Source organism: Coregonus lavaretus (assembly GCF_964263955.1).
Source record: "Coregonus lavaretus genome assembly, chromosome: 18".
NCBI classification, from domain to species: domain Eukaryota; kingdom Metazoa; phylum Chordata; class Actinopteri; order Salmoniformes; family Salmonidae; genus Coregonus; species Coregonus lavaretus.
In genome coordinates this window covers 31597330-31624697 of record NC_140005.1, presented here as the reverse complement: position 1 = coordinate 31624697, position 27368 = coordinate 31597330, and the positions used below count along the sequence as shown (strand labels likewise).

Below are 27368 nucleotides of genomic sequence, written 5' to 3'. Positions count from 1 at the left end.
AGAAAATAGTGAAAAATAGAGAAAAACCCTTGAATGAGTAGGTGTTCTAAAACTTTGACCGGTAGTGTATGTATGTACGTACAGTTGAAGACGGAAGTTTACATACACCTTAGCCAAATACAGTTTTTCACAATTCCTGACATTTAATCCTAGTAAATAGTCCCTGTCTTAGGTCAGTTAGGATCACCACTTTATTTTAAGAATGTGAAATGTCAGAATAATAGTAGAGAGAATGATTTATTTCATTCTCAAATTCCCAGTGGGTCAGAAGTTTACATACACTCAATTAGTATTTGGTAGCATTGCCTTTAAATTGTTTAACTTGGGTCAAACATTTCAGGTAGCCTTCCACAAGCTTCCCACAATAAGTTGGGTGAATTTTGGCCCATTCCTCCTGACAGAGCTGGTGTAACTGAGTCAGGTTTGTAGGCCTCCTTGCTCGCACACGCTTGTTCAGTTCTGCCCACAAATGTTCTATAGGATTGAGGTCAGGGCTTTGTGATGGCCTCTCCAATACCTTGACTTTGTTGTCCATAAGCCATTTTGCCACAACTTTGGAAGTATGCTTGGGGTCATTGTCCATTTGGAAGACCAATTTGCGACCAAGCTTTAACTTCCTGACTGATGTCTTGAGATGTTGCTTCAATATATTTACATAATCTTCCTTCCTCATGATGTCATCTATTTTGTGAAGTGCACCAGTCCCTCCTGCAGCAAAGTACCCCCACAGCATGATGCTGCCACCCCCGTGCTTCACGGTTGGAATGGTGTGCTTCGGCTTGCAAGCATCCCCCTTTTTCCTCCAAACATAACGATAGTCATTATGGCCAAACAGTTCTGTTTTTGTTTCATCAGACCAGAGGACATTTATCCAAAAAGTACGATCTTGTCCCCATGTGCAGTTGCAAACCGTAGTCTGGCTTTTTTATGGTAGTTTTGGAGCAGTGGCTTCTTCCTTGCTGAGCGGCCTTTCAGGTTATGTCAATATAGGACTCGTTTGACTGTGGATATAGATACTTTTGTACCTGTTTCCTCCAGCATCTTCACAAGGTCCTTTTGCTGTTGTTCTGGGATTGCTTTGCACTTTTCGCACTAAAGTACGTTCATCTCTAGGAGACAGAACGCATCTCCTTCCTGAGCGGTATGACGGCTGCGTGGTCCCATGGTGTTTATACTTGCGTACTATTGTTTGTACAGATGAACGTGGTACCTTCAGGCGTTTGGAAATTGCTCCCAAGGATGAACCAGACTTGTGGAGGTCTACAATTTTTTTTCTGAGGTCTTGGCTGATTTCTTTTGATTTTCCCATGATGTCAAGCAAAGAGGCAATGCGTTTGAAGGTAGGCCTTCATCAGAAGCTTCTAAAGCCATGAATTCATTTTCTGGAAATTTCCAAGCTGTTTAAAGGCACAGTCAACTTAGTGTATGTAAACTTCTGACCCACTGGAATTGTGATACAGTGAATTATAAATGAAATAATCTGTCTGTAAACAATTGTTGGAAAAATTACTTGTGTCATGCACAAAGTAGATGTCCTAACCGACTTGCCAAAACTATAGTTTGTTAACAAGAAATTTGTGGAGTGGTTGAAAAATGAGTTTTAATGACTCCAACTGTATTTATTTTACTGCTCTAGGGATATAATTATTGTTCGGATAAGCTTATTTACTATTATGTATTGACTTTTACCTTACAGTTTTTTATGCGATGCGCAATGCAGAGAACACCGGAAGAAGAATTATAATTGAATTACCACAGTGAATTATTGTAATGTTTGTTTATGTGTCAATTAATCCCATAAGGGTTGGGTTTCCAAATGGCGATTTGACACGAAAACAAAATTTCATTCATTCATTCTGCGGGGACTTGCTTCATTCAGCCACAAGAGCATTAGTGAGGTCGGGCACTGATGTTGGCCGATTAGGCCTGGCTCGCAGTCGGCGTTCCAATTAATCCCAAAGGTGTTTCGATGGGGTTGAGGTTAGAAACCCATTTCATGAAGCTCCTGACAAACAGTTATTGTGCTGACGTTGCTTCCAGAGGCAGTTTGGAACTCGGTAGTGAGTGTTGCTACCACGCTTCAGCACTCGGCGGTCCCTTTCTGTGAGCTTGTGTGGCCTACCACTTCGCGGTTGAGCCGTTGTTGCTCTTAAACGTTTCCACTTCACAATAAAAGCACTTACAGTTGACCTGGGCAGCTCTAGCAGGGCAGACATTTGATTTGTTGGAAAGGTGGCATCCTATGACGGTGCCACGTTGAAAGTCACTGAGCTCTTCAGTACGGGCCACTGTACTGCCACTGTTTGTCTATGGAGATTGCATGGTATTGTGCTCGATTTTATACACCTGTCAGCAACAGGTGTGTCTGAAATAGACTAATCCACTAATTGAAGGGGTGTCCACATACTTTTGACCATGCAGTGTACAAACATTGTTTTGCTGCCATACATACAGACCTAAATTGCTGCAATGAATTATGAGTAGAGCGGTGAGGACTGGTGCAGTACATGAAGACAGACAGGCGTTTTGGGGGGCTGGAGGATTGAATTAGTGATTTGAGCAATGAAATGGGAGGCTCTTATGTGAACTACGGTGGTTAGAATTTTCTTTCATTTTAGTGGCATATCTTAGAGGTCATCTGCTGAATTGGATGCATGTTAGTTCACATCATCAGCAGTGTGAGTGAGGAACCAGACAGTGCTCACAGCAAGCAAGCCATCAGCGGTGTTTCAGCTCTTTATTCAACCCCTCAAATCAGACTGAGATAAAAGACACCCCTCCTCCTCTCTCTAAACCTCTCATCCAACACGCTGCAGAACAAGGGGAAGGAAATTAAAACTCACAGCTAACGATCCGACTCCTTATTACAGGTCATTAGACACCACAATGTTCCTCTGGTACAATCCCAATCCTCTACTATACTCAATATGAAAAAACTGCAGCTATGCGTGTGTGTATTATTGGCCATCGCTGTAATCCAATTAGAACACCCCCCATGAACGTTCTTCTCAGGTCAAACTAGGTTCCTTCCAAAACATACACACACACAGCCCATTTCAATATTCCCCTCCTGTCGGTCTGCATTCATTAATGAGTCTGTTGTTCTTATTAGCAGCACCTTAGCGTCTGGCCAGGGCTGTGTGTATTGCCACTGTTGAAGACGAATGCTAGGGGAAGTGAGGGGACAGCTCTAATGATACTTCATTGTTCATCCTGCATCGCTGTGGCCATCTATGGCTACAGGCTGTATCACGGGCCGGCCTCACAGCCAAACTCATTACAGCTAATGCCCTCTGCGCACTTATACCATTTCTGCCTGCTGAAAAATAATACCAATGGAGACGGACATTCGTAGAAGAGGACAAAAACAAGGGAGAGAGGTGATGTCTCTGAGGCAAGTGACAGTGAGGTAGGGGGAAAGAGAGCGAGAGATGCTGGCGTGTTCCAAAGGGAAAGAGAGAGGAGGAATAATCAGATGAGCGAGGTAAAGAAGGGATATGAGGATAGATGGAAGGAGAAAGGGCTTCATGAGGACATGAGAGAGGGGATTAAGATAACCATTTAAGGTGAGAATATTGTTTCTCCCCTATTTCTCCTGTTGCTGGAAGGATCACATTATCTCTACTCTTCTGTAGCAAAACATGGCATGTTTCTCTGTGGGGCTCAAGTTCACACAAAAACAGCTCTCTCCCACCTGAGAGCTGGTCATATAATGGTTAGCAGTGGACTATGAACAGCTCCGTCGGAGACTCAGTGTCTTTTTGTTTTCGCATTGTAGGAGTCGGATGGTACAGACAAGCACTACAGAGTGATGTCTGTGTAAGAGACACAGAGCAGACATTGGGTATATCGCTCTGCAGGGGAGCAGTGGTCATCTAAGGCGGCAACACAGAATATCCCACCCCCTGCTGAATGGATGAAAAGGGAGTGAGAGGGACAGACAGATTGTGTGCATCTCAATAAGAGAATATAACAGGGTTGCAGTCAGACATGACTTTTTTCACATTTCCTGCAACAACATAACAGACCTTTTTAGTGAGTGAGTCGTCGGAGTCGGGGGGCATGCGTGTGGAGACGTGGAACATGACCTCGACGGTAGAGGTGGCGAAGTAAGGCGTGGTCAGACCTGTGCTCTTATTCCTCTGAAGACCTCCCATGAAGCCGCAGTGACTGGTCAGATTCACCTGGAATACACAAACACACAAAGGACCATCAGCACTGGACACAACCATACATTAACCCTAACCATCCACTTCTCAAAGTCACTCCAAGAGGCAGAAAACAATAGAACGTAATATTAACATAACTCAACAATAACTCACTATTAATGACAAATATAAGGCTTATATACAGAGATACTGAAAGGTTGTAGTGCAGAGAGCCGGGGTCTGTCTTACCTCCCAGCCCAGCCCAGAGACAAAGTCCTCGTAGGCCTGACTACCACTGGTGTTAGACAGGATAGAGTGCTTGTCCTCTTGCCCCTCCGCCACGTAAAACACGGCTATCTTGTGAGTCTCTCGACTAGAGGAAAAGAGGGGGATTGGGAGAAAAGATGATGAACAACAAGAGAAAGATAAGTACACATTTTTGTTGTTCCCTAAAAGTAAAACAGTCACTTTTTCAGTCTGAAAGAGAAACACTAACTTACCACTGCCTGGAGTCGAGGTTCTTCAGCTCTCTAAGCAGCTTCTCGTTCTTCTTCAGGAGATGGAAGTTGCTCCTATGACAGAAAACAACAAGTGTATATGCCATTGGCATAAAGAATTGTGGCATAGATTCTACATAGACTACAGATTATATTTACAACACAGAGGTCTTGGCATAGGTTCTAAAGGATTATCAAGCTTGACTGCAACAACAAACAGAGTATGGACAATAATGTATCTATTCTAGTCACAACAACAAGGCCCAGCATCCTCACTCCCTACAGGCAGACGGTGATCAGGTGATTAGGGCTATAGTCCACAGATATTCACTGACTAGCCCCCAGACCTCTCCCTCCACAGACTACCTCTCCATCATTAACAGGCCCACACTCCTAATTGGCCACCTCTGTTTTTGTCACAGTATTTCCTGGAAAATCAGACCAATTGAGTAAACCACAGCCAAACAAGATGGCATGCAGTGGTGGCAGTAACTCTGGGGAGAACCCCCCCCCCCAAAATCATCACTCACAAGATTGAGCTAAAAACACAACTACCCTGCTACTTTATAGCACGCAATGGACAGATGATCCTCAGAAATCAATAAGCTTAGATTTTAGTTACCGGCGTCGCAACATTAGATATGGAGCTTTTAAAATTGTGCATTATGTTCTCCCATCTGGAGATAACATTAGCAGCTCATTGTAGGTGAGAGGTCCTCAAGTGGGGGGGGGGGGTGTAAAAGCCACGACTACTTTCATAAAATGACTTTGTTTCGTGGTGTTTTTCCTCCTCCCATCCTTTGAGTACGGGCCTCTTTATTAGCTTGTTACAATGTAATGGTCTTCATTTTCTCCATTGAATGTGAGCCATTTCAGAGGCGGCAAGCGGGAACAGCATGAATGGCCGATATTACGCAGTGCCTGCTTGCACGCCCCCCCACACACAAAAATAATGTCTGTAAGTAAATGGCAGTTATGGCCAAGGACTGGGTGTAAACTTAAACGACTAAAACCAGATATAAAGTACAGTGAGGAAAAAAAGTATTTGATCCCCTGCTGATTTTGTATGTTTGCCCACTGATAAAGACATGATCAGTCTATAATTTTAATGGTAGGTTATTTGAACAGTGAGAGACAGAATAACAACAAAAAAATCCAGAAAAACGCATGTCAAAATGTTATTAATTGATTTGCATTTTAATGAGGGAAATAAGTATTTGACCCCTCTGCAAAACATGACAGTACTTGGTGGCAAAACCCTTGTTGGCAATCACAGAGGTCAGACGTTTCTTGTAGTTGGCCACCAGGTTTGCACACACTCCTCTTTGCAGATCTTCTCCAAGTCATTAAGGTTGAGGCTGACGTTTGGCAACTCGAACCTTCAGCTCCCTCCACAGATTTTCTATGGGATTAAGGTCTGGAGACTGGCTAGGCCACTCCAGGACCTTAATGTGCTTCTTCTTGAGCCACTCCTTTGTTGCCTTGGCTGTGTGTTTTGGGTCATTGTCATGCTGGAATACCCATCCACGACCCATTTTCAATGCCCTGGCTGAGGGAAGGAGGTTCTCACCCAAGATTTGACGGTACATGGCCCCGTCCATCCTCCCTTTGATGTGGTGAAGTTGTCTTGTCCCCTTAGCAGAAAAACACCCCCAAAGCATAATGTTTCCACCTCCATGTTTGACGGTGGGGATGGTGTTCTTGGGGTCATAGGCAGCATTCCTCCTCCTCCAAACACGGCGAGTTGAGTTGATGCCAAAGAGCTCAATTTTGGTCTCAACTGACCACAACACTTTCACCCAGTTCTCCTCTGAATCATTCAGATGTTCATTGGCAAACTTCAGACGGGCCTGTATATGTGCTTTCTTGAGCAGGGGAACCTTGCGGGCGCTGCAGGATTTCAGTCCTTCATGGCGTAGTGTGTTACCAATTGTTTTCTTGGTGACTATGATCCCAGCTGCCTTGAGATCATTGACAAGATCCTCCCGTGTAGTTCTGGGCTGATTCCTCACCGTTCTCATGATCATTGCAACTCCACGAGGTGAGATCTTGCATGGAGCCCCAGGCCGAGGGAGATTGACAGTTATTTTGCGTTTCTTCTATTTGCGAATAATCGCACCAACTGTTGTCACCTTCTCACCAAGCTGCTTGGCGATGGTCTTGTAGCTCATTCCAGCATTGTGTAGGTCTACAATCTTGTCCCTGACATCCTTGGAGAGCTCTTTGGTCTTGGCCATGGTGGAGAGTTTGGAATCTGATTGATTGATTGCTTCTGTGGACAGGTGTCTTTTATAAAGGTAACAAACTGAGATTAGGAGCACTCCCTTTAAGCGTGTTCTCCTAATCTCAGCTCGTTACCTGTATAAAAGACACCTGGGAGCCAGAAATCTTTCTGATTGAGAGGGGTCAAATACTTATTTCCCTCATTAAAATGCAAATCAATTTATAACATTTTTGAAATGCGTTTTTCTGGAATATTTTGTTGTTATTCTGTCTCTCACTGTTCAAATAAACGTACCATTAAAATTATAGACTGATAATTTCTTTGTCAGTGGGCAAACGTAGAAAATCAGCAGGGGATCAAATACTTTTTTCCCCTCACTGTATGTAGAAAAGATAAAGAAGCTATATTTTTTATAAGATCATCTTTGAGAACTAACAATCACCAATAAAAACTAGGCAGTCAGAGTCTAAATGAGCTGACAGACAGCGCGCGGCGGAAAGGCTGGCCCATTCATTTTCAATGAAGCCTAGGCGGGGGCAAAATTCTATCCAGGTGGAGCGGTCAGTGGTGCTCCTGGCCGAGGCGGAGAAAATAGGATTCTGCTCTATTATTCAAGCAGTGCTGTCGTTGTTGACCAATCACAGTAGAAAACGTAGCCTGCGTGGGGATACATCAGCACGTATGTCCAACAGCAGAACCAGCTCACTTGCCCATACAATCAGTTTAGAGTCACGTTTAACAAAAATAATTTATGTTGCATGTAAATACATTTTTATGCATGCTTATGGTTTTATAGCGATAATAATAATGTTTGTTTGTTTTGTTGCTATGGTCACCGGCGGCTGTCACCCTCGTGTGTGAAGGCACTAGCCGCTTTGACTAAAGGGACAAGTGGTGTACTAGGCGGGGTACTCGCTGCGATATTCCGCTGGCTGTCTGAAAAGCGTTTAGAATTCAAAAAATGTTATAAAGCTTGAGCCACTCATGGAAAGAATTATAGAATTGCAGGAAAGTAGCTTGAAAACTGCAAATTCCCTCTCTGCCCCATTATTTATTTGTTGTTGAATTGCAGGAAATTAGCTTTAAAATAGCAAAAATATCAGCGGCCAAGAGGAGGGCCTGTAAAATCTTTGGTTGGAGACCGCGCAATTGGCCACGCCCACTACGCTAACTTTGCCACCGCTGTTAAAAACAATCCAAGGGGAAACACTGAATGCCAGGAGAAGGAGAGTGATGCATTCTTTTTCACTTAAATCGTGATTTAATAAAGGTTTCGATTTGTATTTTAAAAAAGGAGAGAGAGAGAGGCAGGGATTTTAAGTCTGTGTGTCCTTTTATTCTCCCTTTGTATGATGTGAGTAGGCTAATACATGTATGTTCTAGTGCCTGTCCCTCCATTCCACTGATAAGATATCTTTCATATAACCCCCCTCACACTCATATAACCCCCCTCACAGTCATATAACTCCCCTCACACTCATATAACCCCCCTCTCCCCTTCATCAAACACATAAACCTGTTAAAGATATATTTTGTGACGAGTAATGAATGGGAGAAATGAATGGAAGGGGCTATTTTTTATGTCCATCACTGCTCCTGGATAGATGGATGGAGAAAACATGTGTTCACTGAACAAGGCCATTAGGGCTCGATGTGATGCGCGGTTTCCATTTATCCCAATTAGTTCTCATCAATAAAGACCCAGCATCCATCTCTAGTAATACAATGAGATAATACTTCAAAGACATCAATGCAATGAGAAAAGCCATCAGAAATAGCTGCTTCGGAAATTAATCTAAGTAAAGTAATATAAGTGAAGTGTGGTGATAATGAGGTGGATGAGATTATAGAGAGAGAAACAAAGAGAGAGAGACAGACACAGAGAGAGCGAGAGATAAACAGAGACAAAGAGAGAGAGAGAGAGAGAGAGAGAGAGAGAGAGAGAGAGAGAGAGAGAGAGAGAGAGAGAGAGAGAGAGAGAGAGAGAGACTATCTAGTCTGAGCTGATTATACTAAATCTGACGGGCTGAGAGACAAACAAGGCTGGCGGTAGCAGTGACACAGAACGCATTTTCCCACTATCTGAATTTAGCACAGTAACTAGAACAAGCTAGGAAAACAAGCCAAAGCCGACAAGCTAAAGTTAAATCATCACATACCCATCCATGAATCTACTGGATCTCTAAAACATTGTCATCAAATGTCCCAGTACTCTAAACTAATACCTGCAGAATAAAGCTATTTTGTTATAAAAACTTCAAATCAACTGTAAACTATGATTTTGGTTGTGTTCAGTAGGGCACACTGTAGCAAAACTTTTTGAAACTGTCTGAAATGGAAACTGAAAATTTGCATTTTTAAGTTAAGATAGTACCTCGCCGTTTCATTCAGTTTCAAAACATTTTCTCCTGCTTCTTGCCCCACTGAACAGGACCCTAGTTTGTGGTGTGGTGGGTCTCCCTCTCTCTCTCTCTCACCTCTTCTCCCAGGAGTTCATGCCCAGGATGTTGAGTAGCAGCCTGCAGTAGTAGAAGGCTGACTGAGGCCTCTGGGGCCCCGGCTCCCCCTGCTCCACGGCCCTCATGTTCAGCCCATTCCCCTTGTGCAGTGCAAAGTCCCTCTCCTCAGCACACTGCTTCAGGATGGCGTTGATCACATCGTTCTCCTGCTTCTCTGAGACGCAGACAGGGGGCGGGGCGGGGATGTTAAGGGGGGCTCCGGCACGCTGCAGACACTCGGGGCTGGAGTAGCCCAGGTACTGCAGCATCTCATCTAGAACGTCATCTTCTCGAAGGGAGTCCCAGGACGGAACCGCCTCCCGACAGACACGCTTGGCCAGCGGGGCCATCAGCTCCAAGGCACCTTCCTCCTCTTCCTCATCCCCCTCGTCTTCCTCTCCTCCCTCCTCCACAGCCTCCCCCTGCTCCTCCTCTCCCAGCTCATCCTCTCCCAGCACCACCACCTCCTCTTCTCCCTCCTCCAGCGTGGCCCCATCTTCCCTCTCCTCCTCTTCCCGCTCTCCAAGCTCCCCTGCTCGGTTCTTCTCCTTCTCCCCATCTGTATTCGTTCTCTCTGTCATGCTCTCTGTAGGTCTGCTACTGTAGAGGTGCAGGGACTGATTAGGAACGCCACAGTGAGGCGGGCCATACAGTACAGCCGAGTCCCACGAGTGTTTGCCGGAGATATCCCTAACAATAACCCTCACACAGGCGCTGGTGGTGGTGAGGCCTGCAGACATCCCCCCTCCGGGCACACCGTCCTCAGCTCGGATCTGGAGACAGGACAGGAGGGTGGTACCGTTCAGAACAAAGAACTGTAGGTTGGGCCCGTCGAAGAGCTCTGGGGCCAGATCAGGGCTCTCGCTGTAGGGGTTGTCCATGTTCTCACAGACATGGCTGGTCAAGGTGGCAGGGCCTCCAGACATGGGGTAGTGGCCAAGGTGGTTGACGAGGTGGGTGATGACTGTCCTGGCTGCGATGGAGATCAGACCGTGCTGGATACGGCTCCGCACTACAGGGAGAGAGGAAGAACACGAGAAAGAATAAGGAGATAAAGAGAGAAAGAGCTCTAAAAGAAGAACAGGGGTATATATTGGAATCGGTTTAATGTTGACATTTCTCAAGGCCAGTGTCAATAAACAGAGAAGAGATAGAAAAAGAGAAGTCAGCCAACCAGTCAGCCAGCCAGCCAGCCAGCCAGCCAGTCAGCCAGCCAGTCAGCCAGCCAGTCAGCCAGTCAGCCAGTCAGTCAATAACATGTAGGTATCAGCTCTTCCCAGTGGGACCAGGTATTTGTAGTGTCAGAGTAGATCTCCAACAGAGCGTAGGGGGATGAGGGAGAGGACTCAAGTCTGTGGAATCTAGCCAATCAAAGAGCATTAAGGGTATGATGAAGAAAGCAGGGTCTGTGTAGTAGAATGCTAGCTTCCAGTTAGAACACTAGATACCTCAATGGCTCCAACTGAGAATCTCTTTGTATTTCTGTGTGGCACCATACAGAGAACAAGCCAATGCCATCACACTCCGTGTGCTAGCAGCTATCCCTTTCCAATAAGCATAATTACAGTCACACAGAGCTGCACAAACCCTGAGCGAGCCATTACAGGGAAAAAGAATGCAACTATCGACAGGACACGAAGACAGGTTTCTCTCCAACAAAATCGAAGGGGCCCTTTTAGGTACAGGTCTCTCTTGCAAAAGCGATTTTTATCTCAATGAGGCAAACCTGTATAAATAAGGGTTAAATAAAAGGTAACGTTTCCCTTCCCTCCTGCCATCCATCCATGCATCCATCCTCTGACACCCCAAAAGAAAAGGAATGAAATTAACAAATAAATAGATAGATAGAGGACCGGAGAGAAAGACAGTTAGTTGCTAACAACTTTGGAAGGAAAGAAGCATGCCTCACAAAGTGCTCCAATGATTAGTCATTTTCTCCTGATGGAAAAAGCTGCAGGTTCCCAGGTACAGAGACCCCCTGCTGCTCTGAATCTAACACAGGAGTCAGGACACAGAGGAACCTAGCTGCATTCACATCACATTCAGTCCTTAGCACTGCTACCTTTAACAAGCCAGGCCACACCTAGCACTGATATAGTGGTACCCTCCATTAGACACCATGATGATGAAGGCTACAGACATATCTGGGCTAGGCCAGACCTGAGGCAGAGCAGAGCTGCCACACTGACTGGACTCAGCTCATCCATTTTCCCTCTCCTCCTCTGATAGTTGGTATTATTTCAGTGGGGCAACAACAAAAATGTTTGCATTGGAATAATGGTAATAACATGGTTATAGTTACTCTATAGTGTAAAGTGCAACCAATATGTTTCTAAAAGGGGCTTCTGAATATCCACAAGGTTATATAGACTCTGGAGACTCTCAAAAAACATGAAAGAGTAGGATAGGTAGAGATTACAAAGTGTCTTTGAAAAGGAGAAGTAGCAGAAGAAAAGCAGGAGAAGAGGTAGTAAACATGGGTGTTGTGTTCTTACCCTTGGTGACAGGCTGTAATTTGGAGGAGCGTTCTGAGTCAGGGGAGTGGAGGGGCTCTGGCTCCTTCAGACTCTCCAGCAGCAGGAAGGGGTCGTAGTCAGGACTAGTCAGGTCTGACAGGTTCATGGGGAAATACCTGGGGCTGTTGAAGTTCTGGGCCCCATACACACAGCCATGCAGCACCTGGGGATAGAGAAGGGAAGAAAGGGGAGATATGGGAGAGCGGAGAAAGCCCAAAGAAATCAATCAATTAACACTACAGTAGTTTTCTATAGAGAGAGAAAGAAAGAAACAGAGAGAAAGTAATTAAATTATCTGCCAATCCGTTGCAGTGTGTTTCCATGGAGACAGAGAAACGGTGGTAATGGGAAGAGAGAATGCTGTGATTGAGTACTGTCTATTGAGGAGTGAGTGATTCTGGGTGCACTCAGTGCCAGCTGTGGCATGCATTAGGAAGGAGGCCCCCCAGTCTGTATTAAAGGTGTAACGAAGCAGTCCTGAACTGGTCCACCATTAATGACTTAAAAGAGAGACAGATAGACAGACACCCTGCCACAGAAACCCACCGCTAATAGCTCCATTAGTAAATGAAAGAACCCTAAACACAAAGAAGTGCTACTACATGGGTTGGGTTCGGCACTCCACGGTATGCTGCGTCAATGCTAACCAGAGATCCCTGCTAGCATATGTACAAGTAAAAACGGATACGTCGGCATTAAATATTGTCTTGAAGTCAATCAATTCACAACGCTACTACAGAAAGATCATTTAGAAAGTATGGGCAAGGGTTCCATTTGGGATTGGGCATACCTTATAGATACAGCTGAGGACAGACTTGTCTGGCATGTCCTTGTCAGGGCTGAGTGATTGGACAGGCTGCAGCAGAGTCTTTGGAGGCAGAGCCATCACCCAGTCCAGCAGGCACAACAGCAGAGACACCACCAACTAGTGACAGACAGGCCACAACAAATACAGTTTGATTTAATCAATAAAGCAACAACAGAGAACAAAATACTGGCTCATCATGAAAACAACTAAATTGTACTTCTGCAAAAAACATTATTATTATTATTATTATTATTAATAGGTCTCCATTTAACTAGGAGAGCTGTGTATGAGGTGAGGTGACATACCCTCTTGTCCAGTTCATGAGGGGAAGATTCTGTAGTGGGGAGTAGGTGAGTTATGGTCGCTATGAGGATCTGAAACAAAATTGAAAGCAAAAAGATACATAGTATTGTTTTATAATGAAAAAGGCTACTCTTCAAAAGCTCCAGGAATAATTTACATATAGTACCAGTCAAAAGTTTGGACACACCTACTCATTTAAGGATTTTCTTTATTTTTACTATTTTCTACATTGTAGAATAATAGTGAAGACATCAAAACTATGAAATAACACATATGGAATCATGTAGTAACCAAAAAAGTGTTAAACAAATCAAAATATATTTTATATTTGAGATTCTTCAAATAGCCACCCTTTGCCTGGATGACAGCTTTGCACACTCTTGGCATTCTCTCAATCAGCTTAATGTGGAATGCTTTTCCAACAGTCTTGAAGGAGTTCCCACATACAGTGAGGGAAAAAAGTATTTGATCCCCTGCTGATTTTGTACGTTTGCCCACTGACAAAGAAATGATCAGTCTATAATTTTAATGGTAGGTTTATTTGAACAGTGAGAGACAGAATAACAACAAAATAATCCAGAAAAACGCATGTCAAAAATTTTATAAATTGATTTGCATTTTAATGAGGGAAATAAGTATTTGACCCCCTCTCAATCAGAAAGATTTCTGGCTCCCAGGTGTCTTTTATACAGGTAACGAGCTGAGATTAGGAGCACACGCTTAAAGGGAGTTCTCCTAATCTCAGTTTGTTACCTGTATAAAAGACACCTGTCCACAGAAGCAATCAATCAGATTCCAAACTCTCCACCATGGCCAAGACCAAAGAGCTCTCCAAGGATGTCAGGGACAAGATTGTAGACCTACACAAGGCTGGAATGGGCTACAAGACCATCGCCAAGCAGCTTGGTGAGAAGGTGACAACAGTTGGTGCAATTATTTACAAATGGAAGAAACACAAAAGAACTGTCAATCTCCCTCGGCCTGGGGCTCCATGCAAGATCTCACCTCGTGGAGTTGCAATGATCATGAGAACGATGAGGAATCAGCCCAGAACTACACGGGAGGATCTTGTCAATGATCTCAAGGCAGCTGGGACCATAGTCACCAAGAAAACAATTGGTAACACACTACGCCGTGAAGGACTGAAATCCTGCACATATACAGGGCCGTCTGAAGTTTGCAATTAACATCTGAGTGATTCAGAGGAGAACTGGGTGAAAGTGTTGTGGTCAGATGAGACCAAAATCAAGCTCTTTGGCATCAACTCAACTCGCGTGTTTGGAGGAGGAGGAATGCTGCCTATGACCCCAAGAACACCATGCCCACTGTCAAACATGGAGGTGGAAACATTATGCTTTGGGGGTGTTTTTCTGCTAAGGGGACAGGACAACTTCACCGCATCAAAGGGACGATGGACGGGGCCATGTACCGTCAAATCTTGAGTGAGAACCTCCCTCCCTCAGCCAGGGCATTGAAAATGGGTCGTGGATGGGTATTCCAGCATGACAATGACCCAAAACACACGGCCAAGGCAACAAAGGAGTGGCTCAAGAAGAAGCACATTAAGGTCCTGGAGTGGCCTAGCCAGTCTCCAGACCTTAATCCCATAGAAAATATGTGGTGGGAGCTGAAGGTTCGAGTTGCCAAACGTCAGCCTCGAAACCTTAATGACTTGGAGAAGATCTGCAAAGAGGAGTGGAACAAAATCCCTCCTAAGATGTGTGCAAACCTGGTGGCCGACTACAAGAAACGTCTGACCTCTGTGATTGCCAACAAGGGTTTTGCCACCAAGTACTAAGTCATGTTTTGCAGAGGGGTCAAATACTTATTTCCCTCATTAAAATGCAAATCAATTTATACAATTTTTGACATGCGTTTTTCTGGATTTTGTTGTTGTTATTCTGTCTCTCACTGTTCAAATAAACCTACCATTAAAATTATAGACTGATCATGTCAGTGGGCAAACGTACAAAATCAGCAGGGGATCAAATACTTTTTTCCCCTCACTGTATGCTGAGCACTTGTTGGCTGCTTTTCCTTCACTGCGGTCCAACTCATCACAAGCCATCTCAATTGGATTGGCGTCGGGTGATTGTGGAGGCCAGGTCATCTGATGCAGCACTCCATCACTCTCCTTCTTGGTCAAATAGCCCTTACAAAGCCTGAAGGTAGTCCCACTAATCGCAAACCAGATGGGATGGCGTATCGCTGCAGAATGCTGTGGTAGCCATGCTGGTTAAGTGTGCCTTGAATTCTAAATAAAATCAGACAGTATCACCAGCAAAGCACCCCCACACCATAACACCTCCTCCTCCATGCTTCACAATGGGAACCACACATGCGGAGATCATCCGTTCACCTACTCTGCGTCTCACAAAGACACGCCGGTTGGAACCAAAAATCTCAAATTTGGACTCATCAGACCAAAAGACAGATTTCCACCGGTCTAATGTCCATTGCTCGTGTTTCTTGGCCCAAGCAAGCCTCTTCTTCTTATTGGTGTCCTTTAGTAGGTTTCTTTGCAGAAATTCGACCATGAAGGCCTGATACATGCAGTCTCTTCTGAACAGTTGATGTCGAGATGTGTCGGTTACTTGAACTCCCTGAAGCATTTATTTGGGCTGCAATCTGAGGTGCAGTTAACTCTAATGAACTTATCCTCAGCAGCAGAGGTAACTCTGGGTCTTCCTTTCCTGTGGCGGTCCAGTTTCATCATAGCGTTTGATGGTTTTTGCGACTGCACTTGAAGAAACTTTCAGTTCTTGAAATTTTCCAGATTGACTGACCTTCATGTCTTAAAGAAATGATGGACTGTCGTTTCTCTTTGCTTATTTGAACTGTTCTTGCCATAATATGGACTTGGTCTTTTACCAAATACGGCTATCTTCTGTATACCCCCCTTACCTTGTCACAACACAACTGATTGGCTCAAACGCATTAAGAAGGAAATAAATTCCACAGATTAACAAGGCACACTGTTAATTGAAATTCATTCCAGGTGACTACCTCATGAAGCTGGTTGAGAGAATGCCAAGAGTGTGCAAAGCTGTCATCAAGGCAAAGGGTGGCTATTTGAAGAATCTCAAATATAAAATACATGATTCCATATGTGTTATTTAATAGTTTTGATTTCTTCACTATTATTGGAATGAGTAGGTGTGTCCAAACTTTTGACTGGTACTGTACCTTATTACATAAATAAAATGGAGACGCAAATTTACCTGAACTATTTTCTTTGGAGTGTCTGGCGGGAATTTCTGAAGGTCATCGACATAGTTTATGAGCAGGTGCAGAATGTCGGAGGCCACCAGCGCAACAGTTTTATTTGGAAACTGAAAAACAAAACAGAAAAACATGCAGACATGAACACACACTGACTACTCTCAGCAGATGTAGTGTAGCGCAGGGATGGGCAACAGGCGGCCCGTTTGGTTGTGCATCAGCAATTTATCGCTTGTTTTATCAGTCAGTCACTTAATAAGCCCATGTTAGCTAACATTTTGTAAATTGGTAAATTAGTCTAGCCAGCTAAATTTAAATTTGTAGTAATCATGGTTGATTTAGTGACCGGGGGGGGGGCGCCCATTTATTTTGTTAGTCACTCACTCAGATATCATATTAAAAACTGAAAACATTTCTCTCCAGCTTATGGCATAATTAGTAGAATTGCATGAAATTAGTTATAACATTGCTAAATCTTCTCTCCGCTCCATGGCAAAATGGTAGAATTGCAGCAAACTTGCTTTAAAACTGCCCCCACACACATAGGGCCCCCAAAAGGCTAGGGGTCTGACTGCATGTGTGGGTATGGATGTGGGTACGCAGACCCGTGAGCCACTGTGGCCCCTCATGATGAGTTCAGATTTTATGGCCCCCACCCCCATCAAAGTTGCCCATCCCTGGTGTAGAGCCAAGCTGACAGGAGAAAAACAGCACACTGTGTCAGAGACGGTCTTGATCTGTGATCAGGATTAAGATGTGGATGAGCCTAATTCTGCTGACTGGAAGAGGCCCATAAACGCATTGTGAGGGAGGGTGGGGGGCTCGACCATCCTTCTCCTCCCATTGTGAGGGTGTAGGCTGCAGGGGCTCAGGGAGAGGCAATCCTCCTGTCTCCTGCTCCTCCTTCTGGCTCCATCTTAATTGCTTAAAAATCTCCTCCCCTTCATCTGCACCGATTGGAAAATACTTCATAGGTGAAAAGGTGACAGGCTTTCAACCTGGTCAGTTATTTATTTCAGTTCCATGCAATAAAGGAGGTGAAGAGAGGACTGACCTTTTAGACAATTGAGAAAGTCATTGTGAGTGTGTGAGGGGCTCAGGGAGACAACCCCCCTCCTCTTCTTCTCATTGTGACCCTGGCTCAGGAAGAGTGCAGAGTGCTTCTCCAGAGCAGCAGTGCCAATGCCCACACAAAACAATGGGCCGGATCACCAGCCATCCCATTTGATTGGATAACAGTATGGAGAGGAGGAGGGAGAGAAGGGGGGCCATTTGGCGAGCACCCTCATTTCAGACGACAGAAATATAATAATTCCTTGAGGTCGGTGGAGCATGCATTCTTCACTGGATTAGCCTTCGCCTTCTGTCTGAGCAGAGTGGAGAGCAGTGGAGAAGCCAAACATGTTGACAGTCAGGCCAGATTTAGCTGGGTTGGAGTTGGGTGGTGTGTGTGAGGTGGGTGGGGGGGCCAGAGCAGACCAGTCGGTACTGTCAGTAAGCTTCTTCTGGCTACTCAGTGCAGCCCATCGCTCTCTCTCTCTCTCCAGGCAGGCAGGCTGAAACTAACTGTGCCAGTAAACACCACACAGACCAGGGAAGGCCACAGGGAGAGACTGCTGCGCTACTGCTAACCAGGGACTGCAACAGTACACTTCCCATGGCAAGGGATGAAGGCAAGGCAACACATTTCAAATTTCAAGTCAATGTGCATGGCAGATGACTCCAATGATGCCAATAGCACCAAGGTTATGGGTTCAATTCCCGTAGCAATCACATACACATACTAGAAATGTATGCACTCACTCACTGAACTATTAGTCACTTTAGACAAAAGCATCTGCTAAGTAAGTGGCATATTATATATATCTACCTTCAGAGTGACACAGACGACGTTGAGGGCTTCTTTGATCTGAGGGTGTTGGGTGCCGTGGACCAACTCCTCACACAGCCAGATACCCAGACTGCACAGGGCCACACACCTGACGGGGGGGAGGGGGGGGGGGGACACAACACAACTCCCATTAATTTTCAATTGGGCTGTTTTTTATTTAACAGACATCTTAACCCATTATAAATAACGTCACATGTTAAAGTTGGTAACCAATAAACCAACATGAACACATACAAACAGTGCATTTGGAAAGTATTCAGACCCCTTGACATTTTCCACTTTGTTACATTACAGCCTTATTCTAAAATGGATTAAATTGTTTTTCCCCCCCTCATCAATCTATACACAATATACCATAATGTCAAAACAAAAACAGGTTTTTAGAAATGTTTGCAACATTTATGAAAAATAAAAACCTGAAATATCACATTTACATACACTACCGTTCAAAAGTTTGGGGTCACTTAGAAATGTCCTTGTTTTCTAAAGAAAAGCAATTTTTTTGTCCATTAAAATAACATCAAATTGATCGGAAATACAGTGTAGACATTGTTAATGCTGAAAATGGCTATTGTAGCTAGAAACTGCAGATTTTTTTATGGAATATCTACATAGGCATACAGAGGCCCATTATCAGCAACCAGTCCTGTGTTCCAAACAAATAACTTTCTTCTGAAACTCGTCAGTCTATTCTTGTTCTGAGAAATGAAGGCTATTCCATGCGAGAAATTGCCAGGAAACTGAAGATCTCGTACAACACTGTGTGCTACTCCCTTCACAGAACAGCGCAAACTGGCTCTAACCAGAATAGAAAGAGGAGTGGGAGGCCCCGGTGCACAACTGAGCAAGAGGACAAATACATTAGTGTCTAGTTTGAGAAACAGACTCCTCACAGGTCCTCAACTGGCAGCTTCATTAAATAGTACCCGCAAAACACCAGTCTCAACGTCAACAGTGAAGAGGCGACTCCGGGATGCTAACCTTCTAGGCAGAGTTGCAAAGAAAAAGCCATATATCAGAATGCCCATTTTACTCTTTTGTTTTTATTGGCCAGTTTGAGATATGTATTTTTCTTTGCAACTCTGCCTAGAGCGTCAGCATCCCGGAGTCGCCTCTTCACTGTTGACGTTGAGACTGGTGTTTTGCGGGTACTATTTAATGAAGCTGCCAGTTGAGGACCTGTGAGGAGTCTGTTTCTCAAACTAGACACTAATGTATTTGTCCTCTTGCTCAGTTGTGCACCGTGGCCTCCCATCCTTTCTATTCTGGTTAGAGCCAGTTTGCGCTGTTCTGTGAAGGGAGTAGTACAGAGCGGAATAGCCTTCATTTCTCAGAACAAGAATAGACTGACGAGTTTAAGAAGAAAGTTATTTGTTTCTGGCCATTTTGAGCATGTAATCAAACCCAAAATTGCTGATGCTCCAGATACTCAACTAGGCTCAAGAAGGCCAGTTTTATTGCTTCTTTAATCAGCACAACAGTTTTCAGCTGTGCTAACATAATTGCAAAAGGGTTTTCTAATGATCAATTAGCCTTTTAAAATGATAAACTTGGATTAGCAAACAACGTGCCATTGGAACACAGGACTGATGGTTGCTGATAATGGGCCTCTGTATGCCTATGTAGATATTCCATTAAAAACCTGCAGTTTCTAGCTACAATAGCCATTTACAACATTAACTATGTCTATACTGTATTTCTGATCAATGTTATGTTATTTTAATGGACAAAAAAATAGAATTTTTAACAGGGCCCATAGGGCTCTGGTCAAAAGTAGTGCACTATATAGAGAATAGGGTTCCATTTGGGACACAGAGGGTGGCAAGGGGAGTACACTACTCCCCACTCCCCCATAAGCCTACAGTCAGTGGATTACTTCAGATGACACTTGGCTTAATCTGTATGTCTGGCTAGGTTATAGTATGGATGACAAGACATTATTATTTTGCCCTCCAAAACCCCAGCTCTCATGGCCTATTGTCTGCCACTACCATTATCATCATTATTATTACATTAATCTGCTAGGCAGATGTCTTCCTCAGGTCAGAGAGACAAAGACTGCTTACTCTCATATGCTAGTAATCTACCTAACAAATGTCTATGTATGTTTTTCGTATATCTATGTCAGTGTAGTCTGTAAATGTTTATTGTCTTTTAATTCAAGGCCTCGAGATGCGAGAAAAATACCTGGCTGGGGCTGAAGGCTCATCTCTGGCTGAACTCAGGATGTGTTTGATGATGTGTTCCTAAAACAGAGAACAGAGTCAATCAATCAATAGACGGATGAACATACGAATCAGCCTGTTTTATTCTCCAATTAACAACCGGGCTCCTGCAAAATATGTAGGTCTGCTGAAAACACGGACGCACACCCAGATGACACATACAGACAAAATAGACTCCCTATTGGCTGAATTAACCAGTGCTTTGTCATTCACAGCCAGACCCAGGCTATCAGATGCCATCGTGTAAAATTCTCTGTCCAAATATGAAACGCTCTCATGCATTGAATTAGCTCTTTAACCAGCAATCAACCAAAAGCAGCACAATAACAACAAGGTGCCGTGAATGGGCGCCTGTGGCATAGCTAATCACCCATTAGAGAGTTAGCTAGGCTAGCGCTGCTGCTCCCTCAGTACCACAGGGATAGAAATAAAAAAGGTAATTGGGTTTAATGTGCGTTTGATACAACATCAAACAGTATGTGGCTTAGGTGGTCTAACGGTTACTAGTGATCTAGTGGTTAATGCTGCCACCTCCAGTACATTAATGCCGGTGTCAGTATGGGTAATAATCTCAACTCCCACTGCCCTTTGACACACTTTCCAATATACCCCTCTCTGACCATCTGGTAAAATAATACAAAATGACCACTTCTCTGGAACCGGTTCCTACAGGTTGAAGTAACAGAGTAAAGCAGGTTGAAGACAGAGTTAAGCAACCACCCCACATGAGGATAGTTACCTTGACGTCTCTGAACTTGGTCATGACCACGTCAGCGGTGGTGGGGTGCAGGGCAGGCAGCTCCTCATACAGGTTAGGGAAACACACCAGAGAACCCAGCAGGATCTGTGCCTCAACCCGCGGGGCCTGACAGAGAAGGACGGACGGACGGACGGACGGGGGGGGTGCAAACACAGAGAAGATGACAGTGTTGAAACAGACTATTGAACTGTACTGGGGGTCAGTGTAGTGTGGTGCATTCAAAAGTGTGTACAGCAGTGGTCACCAACCTTTTCTGAGTCAAGATCACTTTCGCAGTCAAAAAGCAGATTTTTATTTTTCATATGGACTTTAAAAAATGTAACATTAACCTAATAAAAACAGTTCTGTAGGAATGAGGTTTGGGCAGTAGGCCTAATACATTATCACATCATATTGGCTATGCCTGGCCTGCCAATATTGTTATTCTCAGACCATTTTATATTTCAAATCCCAGTCAGATTTCTATGGAGGACTAAAAGTGCCACAATTAAATAAATAAATACACCATTAAATAATTACTTAAATGTGTCATTAATTAATTCAAATTAGAATTAAATACATAAATGTGTTATTAAATGTGTCATTAATTAATTCAAATACCGATTCATTTTATGTAAAATACATATATAATAATTTCACTATTTACATTTACATTTCATGGTCCTGCGTTGGAGTGCTTCCTGAATTACTTAAAACTGTCAAACTGACCCATCAAAAGTTGGTAGGCGGAACCTAACGCCTGATTGGTTACCCTCTGCATCAAGCCAAGACAAATCAATTCCGGATAATGTCAGCAGGTCCTGCTTCTACATCCTCTGCTAAGTTTAAAATGTCTCTAACCAACTCCCTGGAAAGTTGACAGAGATCCTCCATTGTCTCTATCCAGGTTGGCCTACTCTACTTCAGACCAAAGCAATGGATCAGACTAGATTCGCGTTAGCCCCGCCCACTGACTTTGATGGGTCAGTTTGACAGTTTTAAGTAATTCATGAATCACTGCAATGCAGGATCATGAAATGTAAATGTAAATAGTGAAATAATTATATATTTATTTTACATAAAATGAATCGGTATTTGAATTAATTAATGACACATTTAATTACACATTTATGTATTTAATTATAATTTGAATTAATTAATGACACATTTAAGTAATTATTTAATGGTGTATTTATTTATTTAATTGTGGCACTTTTAGTCCTCCATAGATTTCATCACTAGCCTATGTCAATCTACTATCCCCATAGTAGAAAAGTTTACCTATTCTATTGGACAGCATGTCGTTCTGTGCGAGAAAGAAACAGCTTATTCTGAACAGACTCTGGGACAGTTGTGGGACGATAGATCCCAAATTCATACAACCAGTAGGCCTGGCTACATCAAAAAAATATTTAAAAAGCAATGAGTCGGATGCAACAGAACTTTTAGCTTAAAATGTTGATAAACTATTATTTCTTCATATTATAATCGCAGCAATGTGCACAAGTCAGTAGGCTAGGCGTGAATGTTTATTCTATAATGTAATTAGCAGGAAAACACAGTTGTCAAAAGCACACTGAACATGTGCGCGGTTTGATGTGAAATATTCAAATATCAATTCGAAATTTAGACCAAGTGGAAATCTATGGGTTGCTAATATGACTTGGATTGTGCCTTTGAAAACCAATAGAACATGAGAGAAATAGGCTACCGGTGTTAATGGCTTACGGAAGTCTTTATAAAATAATTGCCTCCACTTTTCTATAGTCGGATTTTGGCTAGGCTACTTTGAAACAAGATACATGCCTCATAATTTGAAGCAAAAAACATTCAGGTTTCAAACAAGTATGTTTTCAAAATGCATACTGCCTCCAGCTCCTTGCAAAGCAGTGTGTGACATGCTGAAGCCTGCCTACGGTTGTCTATGCACTTGAATGAGAAGCACGCTTCAATTACCAGTTGAGAAATAAAGACTTCTGGGAAGGCTTTCCACTAGATGTTGGAACATTGCGGCGGGGACTTGCTTTCATTCAGCCACAAGAGCATTAGTGAGGTCGGGCACTGATGTTGGGCAATTTTGCCTGGCTAGGAGTCGGCGTTCCAATTCATCCCAAAGGTGTTAGATGGGATTGAGGTCATGGTTGAAACAGGTAAGGGCCTTCCCCAAACTGTTGCCACAAAGTTGGAAGCACAGAATCGTCTAAAATGTCATTGTACGCTGTAGCGTTAAGATTTCCCTTCAGTGGAACTAAGGGGCCTAGCCGAACCATGAAAAACAGCCCCAGACCATTATTCCTCCTCCACAAAACTTTACAGTTGGCACTATGCATTCAGGCAGGTAGCGTTCTCCTGGCATCCGCCAAATCCAGATTCTTCAGTCGGCCTGCCAGATAGTGAAGCGTGATTCATCACTCCAGAAAATGAGTTTCCACCGCTCCAGAGTCCAATGGCAGCAAGCTTTACACCACTCCAGCCGACACTTGGCATTGACCATGGTGATCTTAGGCTTGTGTACGGCTGCTCGGCCATGGAAACCCATTTCATGAAACTCCCGACGAACAGTTATTGTGCTGATGTTGCTTCCAGAGGCAGTTTGGAACTCTGCAGTGAGTGTTGCAACTAGGGCTGTGGCGGTCACGGAATTTCGTCAGCCGGTGATTGACAAGCAAATAACTGTCGGTCTCACTGTAATTTACCGTTAATTAACAAACACATTTAGCGTCTCCTGGCTTCCACAAATAGCCTACAAGCCACTGATGCTGACCTTTGGAACATCTACATTTAAAAAAGTCTAAAAAATCCACGTAATATAGCCAACACCTTCAAAATAAATCCATGATTTATTTTAGACAGGTCTAAAGAAGCATGAAATGAATAAAATGTAGTCTATTTCAGAAGAACAGAATAGCATACTCCGAGTTGTCCTTATGTTAGTTAGGTCCTGATCTGGCTATGTCAAATGGCTGTGGGCTACACTAGTTCATTTAGCAGACAAGATTTGCTTAGAATTCTGTGGCATTATTTTATACTATGAAGAATACAATTGAACAAAGCTGAATAAAATAGAAAGGATATTTTCTCCAAACGATTTGAGGGAGTGCGCACATGCGGCTATTCTGTGTTGAGCTGTTAACAAAGAAATAGGTATTCCTATTTGCTTAATTTAGAGTTATTATTGTAACTTTAGTTGTTTAGTTTTATATGTTTTGATTTGTAATACATTGTAAAACTGCATGATGTGACTAATGATGATTTGAAAAAAGTAGCTTGAAAAGGCATGAGCTCTGCTTTGTTTTTTATCAGTCTATCATTCACAATTTGACAAGCACTTGATAATGCCTAGAATTTCACAGCGGCATCCCCTTTGTGTGGCCGTAATGCACCCTAAAAAAATCCATGCCTTTTGCGGCCAGTGGCCGTTGTGCCCTTCTCCCTTAGTGCTGTGCGCTCTATCATGTGATCGGGTCTTCTCACAGGCTACAAGTGAAGACAGACATCGGGGACGCAACTGCGTGGGTCCTTATCCAATTCCGAGGTGTATATTGACGATAATAGAAGAACTGTCCACATTTACTTTTCGTCAGCAAACAAGATGAGTAGGCTTAACGACCAGCAAAAGCACTAGCCTATGTCAATCTACTATCCCACATAGTACAAAGGTCGACCTATTCTATTCTGTGCGAGAAATAAATATTCCAAACATAGTTTGGGACAGTTGTGGGATGCAATAGATCTCAAATTAATACAACCACTAGCATCAAAAACCTTTTTTACGCAACCGATCAGAACTTTTAGCTTAAAATGTTGATAAACTATTAGGCTATTTATTCACATAATAAGCGCAGCAATGAGCACATGGTAGTAGGCTATAAGTGTGAATGTTTCATTAGCGGAAAACACCATTATCAAAAGTGACCGCAAATGCAATTATGCATGTAATGCTTTCATTATAAAGGTGCATTTTTAAGGTGAAAATTATGTTCCCCAAACTTGAAACTCATGCGCTGCTTATGTATGCCAGTTAGGCTCTACACCCCTTGTGCTTAATTTTAAGAAGTGATTTGGCCACTTTAGTTGTGATACAAACCTTATTAAAACATATAGGCCTATGGGCTAGGCTACATGAGGTGTGGGACTATGATTAGAAAAAGTCGCAAAAAAAAGGCTTTGTTTCTTATGCTGCGCATCATACACAAGTGATAATATATCATTCACAAGTGATAGGCTAATATTGTCACCCATTAGACTATTCTTGATTTAATCTTGTATTTACATATACTAAATAATATATGTGTGAAATTTGTTTTGATTTAGAATGGACCATTATCATGCATCTATATCGAAACAGGGTCAGTGGGAAAAAAAAACATGTCATCTATGCACTTAAATTGCGAACGGAGGACGCTTTTCCCCGTGGTTTATTTTCATGCCAGCCAGGTAGGCCATACTCCTGTTGTAAATATAAGCAATGTGCTTAATATTAGGAAGTTGAGAAATAAATATAGTAGGCCTAGCCTATAGAAAGCGGATCCTCCTCTTTTTAGTAGAGGCCATCACTCTGTTTTCTCGCACAATTGCATAGCTTATTGAAATGTTGCGCAACATGAGCTTTCATGAAGTGTTTGATTAGATTTTCGAAAACATTTGCATTGATGTCAGAGTGATTAGAGGGACAATAGAGTGCTGAGTACCAGGCAGTTAGCAAATTTGGTAGGCTACTAATGACCATCAGCAGTATCAGAGCTAGGAGAAGCTTAATTACCGTGACGAAACGGACACGTGGAATTTGACTGCTTTCATGACTCGTGACCTCCGGTGTGGCGGTAATACGGTCAACGCAACAGCCCTAGTTGCAACCAAGGATATTTTTATTTTTTTTACACGCGACAGCACTCAGCAGTCCCGTACTGTGAGCTTGTGTGGCCTACCACTTCGCGGCTGAGCCGTTGTTGCTCCTAGACGTTTCCACTTCACAATAACAGCACTTACAGTTGACCCGGGCCGCTCTAGCAGGGCATAAATTTGACGAACTGACTTGTTGGAAAGGTGGTATCCTATGACGGTGCTACGTTGAAAGTCACTGAGCTCTTCAGTAAGGCCATTCTACTGCCAATGTTTGTCTACGGAGATTGCATGGCTGTGTGCTCGATTTTATGCACCTGTCAGCAACGGGTGTGGCTGAAATAGCCGAATCCACTAATTTGAAGGGGTGTCCACCTACTTTTGTATATATAGCGTATTACATAGCCTACTCCAGCTGTAAAGTGTTGCCATGAACTCAATATTGAGATGTGAATATATCATTTATTTATCACAGAAAGCTGTGACTCTCCTCTCTGTAAATAGAACAATAGTTGTTTTGAAAATATATTTTTCCCGCAATTGCATTTTGAGCAACAGTCACATGGTTGTGCTTACTAGAATGCACCTCCTTGTGCACAGATGGAAGAGGGAGTGGCTCACTCACACAGCAGCCGTCAGTGAAACAGGGACAGGCAGATACTTTCATATGGTTAATTAATTTTGGGTCAATTGCACATTACTGCTTGAATAATGTCATGATATAAACAAAACAAAAATAGTGAACCAAAAACTAACGTGACCAGCTAAAAATTCACTGGCACCCTAGCTACCATTAAAAAATTGGTGTCGCACTGCAAAGTCAAAGGGTCGCAAATGAGAGAGTGTTTTAGTCGCAGTTTTGAGCCCTGATTATTTTTGTTAATATGGAATCAGAGAGGGTGAATGGTGGAGGTGTTCTCACGTTGAGGGAAGAGCAGGCTGTGACTCTGCTGGCTGCAATGATGAAATCCAGGATGAGCATGGTGGCCCCGGGAAGGCCGATGGAGAAGAACCGAGGAGAACAGTGCTTAATGATGGTGTTCACTATGTCCTGAGAAACACAGAGAGAGTGACAGAGAGAGAGAGAGACCAATATTCACCATGATGTTAGGAGATTGGCAGATTGCCACACTTGAACACACACACACACACACACACCTGGTCGACATGCATGAGGCCACAGTGCATGATGTTGTAGAAGTGTGTGAGGAAGTCTGAGTTGGGCGATACGTCCTGCCTCCTCTTCATGATCTTACAGATGAGCTTGTAGGCGTGAAGCTTTCCCTGTTTGTACCTCTCAGTCAGCATGGTCGCCTGTACAGGGGACAACAAGCAGTCAGTGACACAGATACAAGAGCAGAAGTATAACATTGTTCACTTTTACATCAGTGTCATGGTAAAAAGAATGCTCGCCTGTATCTGTGCATTTGTTTCCCTGGAATTCCAAGGATAACG

At 43.4% G+C, this 27368-nt stretch overlaps 1 protein-coding gene across 3 annotated transcripts in view; it reads right to left on the bottom strand.

The window, feature by feature from the left end:
* Positions 1 to 27368, bottom strand: part of LOC311145882 (ral GTPase-activating protein subunit alpha-1-like) — a 98732-nt gene that overhangs the window by 30845 nt on the left and 40519 nt on the right. For all 3 annotated transcript variants that reach the window (XR_014614640.1, XM_084182241.1, XM_084182240.1), the window contains exons 25-37: positions 27072 to 27227; positions 26836 to 26964; positions 21072 to 21197; positions 20295 to 20353; positions 18087 to 18195; positions 16216 to 16326; positions 12997 to 13065; positions 12674 to 12808; positions 11863 to 12046; positions 9347 to 10379; positions 4649 to 4720; positions 4398 to 4521; positions 4029 to 4184 (exon numbers count right to left, since the gene is read on the bottom strand). Coding sequence is in view for 2 of the 3 variants with exons in the window: in XM_084182241.1 (XP_084038367.1) it covers positions 4029 to 4184; positions 4398 to 4521; positions 4649 to 4720; positions 9347 to 10379; positions 11863 to 12046; positions 12674 to 12808; positions 12997 to 13065; positions 16216 to 16326; positions 18087 to 18195; positions 20295 to 20353; positions 21072 to 21197; positions 26836 to 26964; positions 27072 to 27227 (2463 nt within the window). In the remaining variant the exon portion in view is untranslated. The remainder of the gene's footprint in view (positions 1 to 4028; positions 4185 to 4397; positions 4522 to 4648; positions 4721 to 9346; positions 10380 to 11862; positions 12047 to 12673; positions 12809 to 12996; positions 13066 to 16215; positions 16327 to 18086; positions 18196 to 20294; positions 20354 to 21071; positions 21198 to 26835; positions 26965 to 27071; positions 27228 to 27368) is intronic.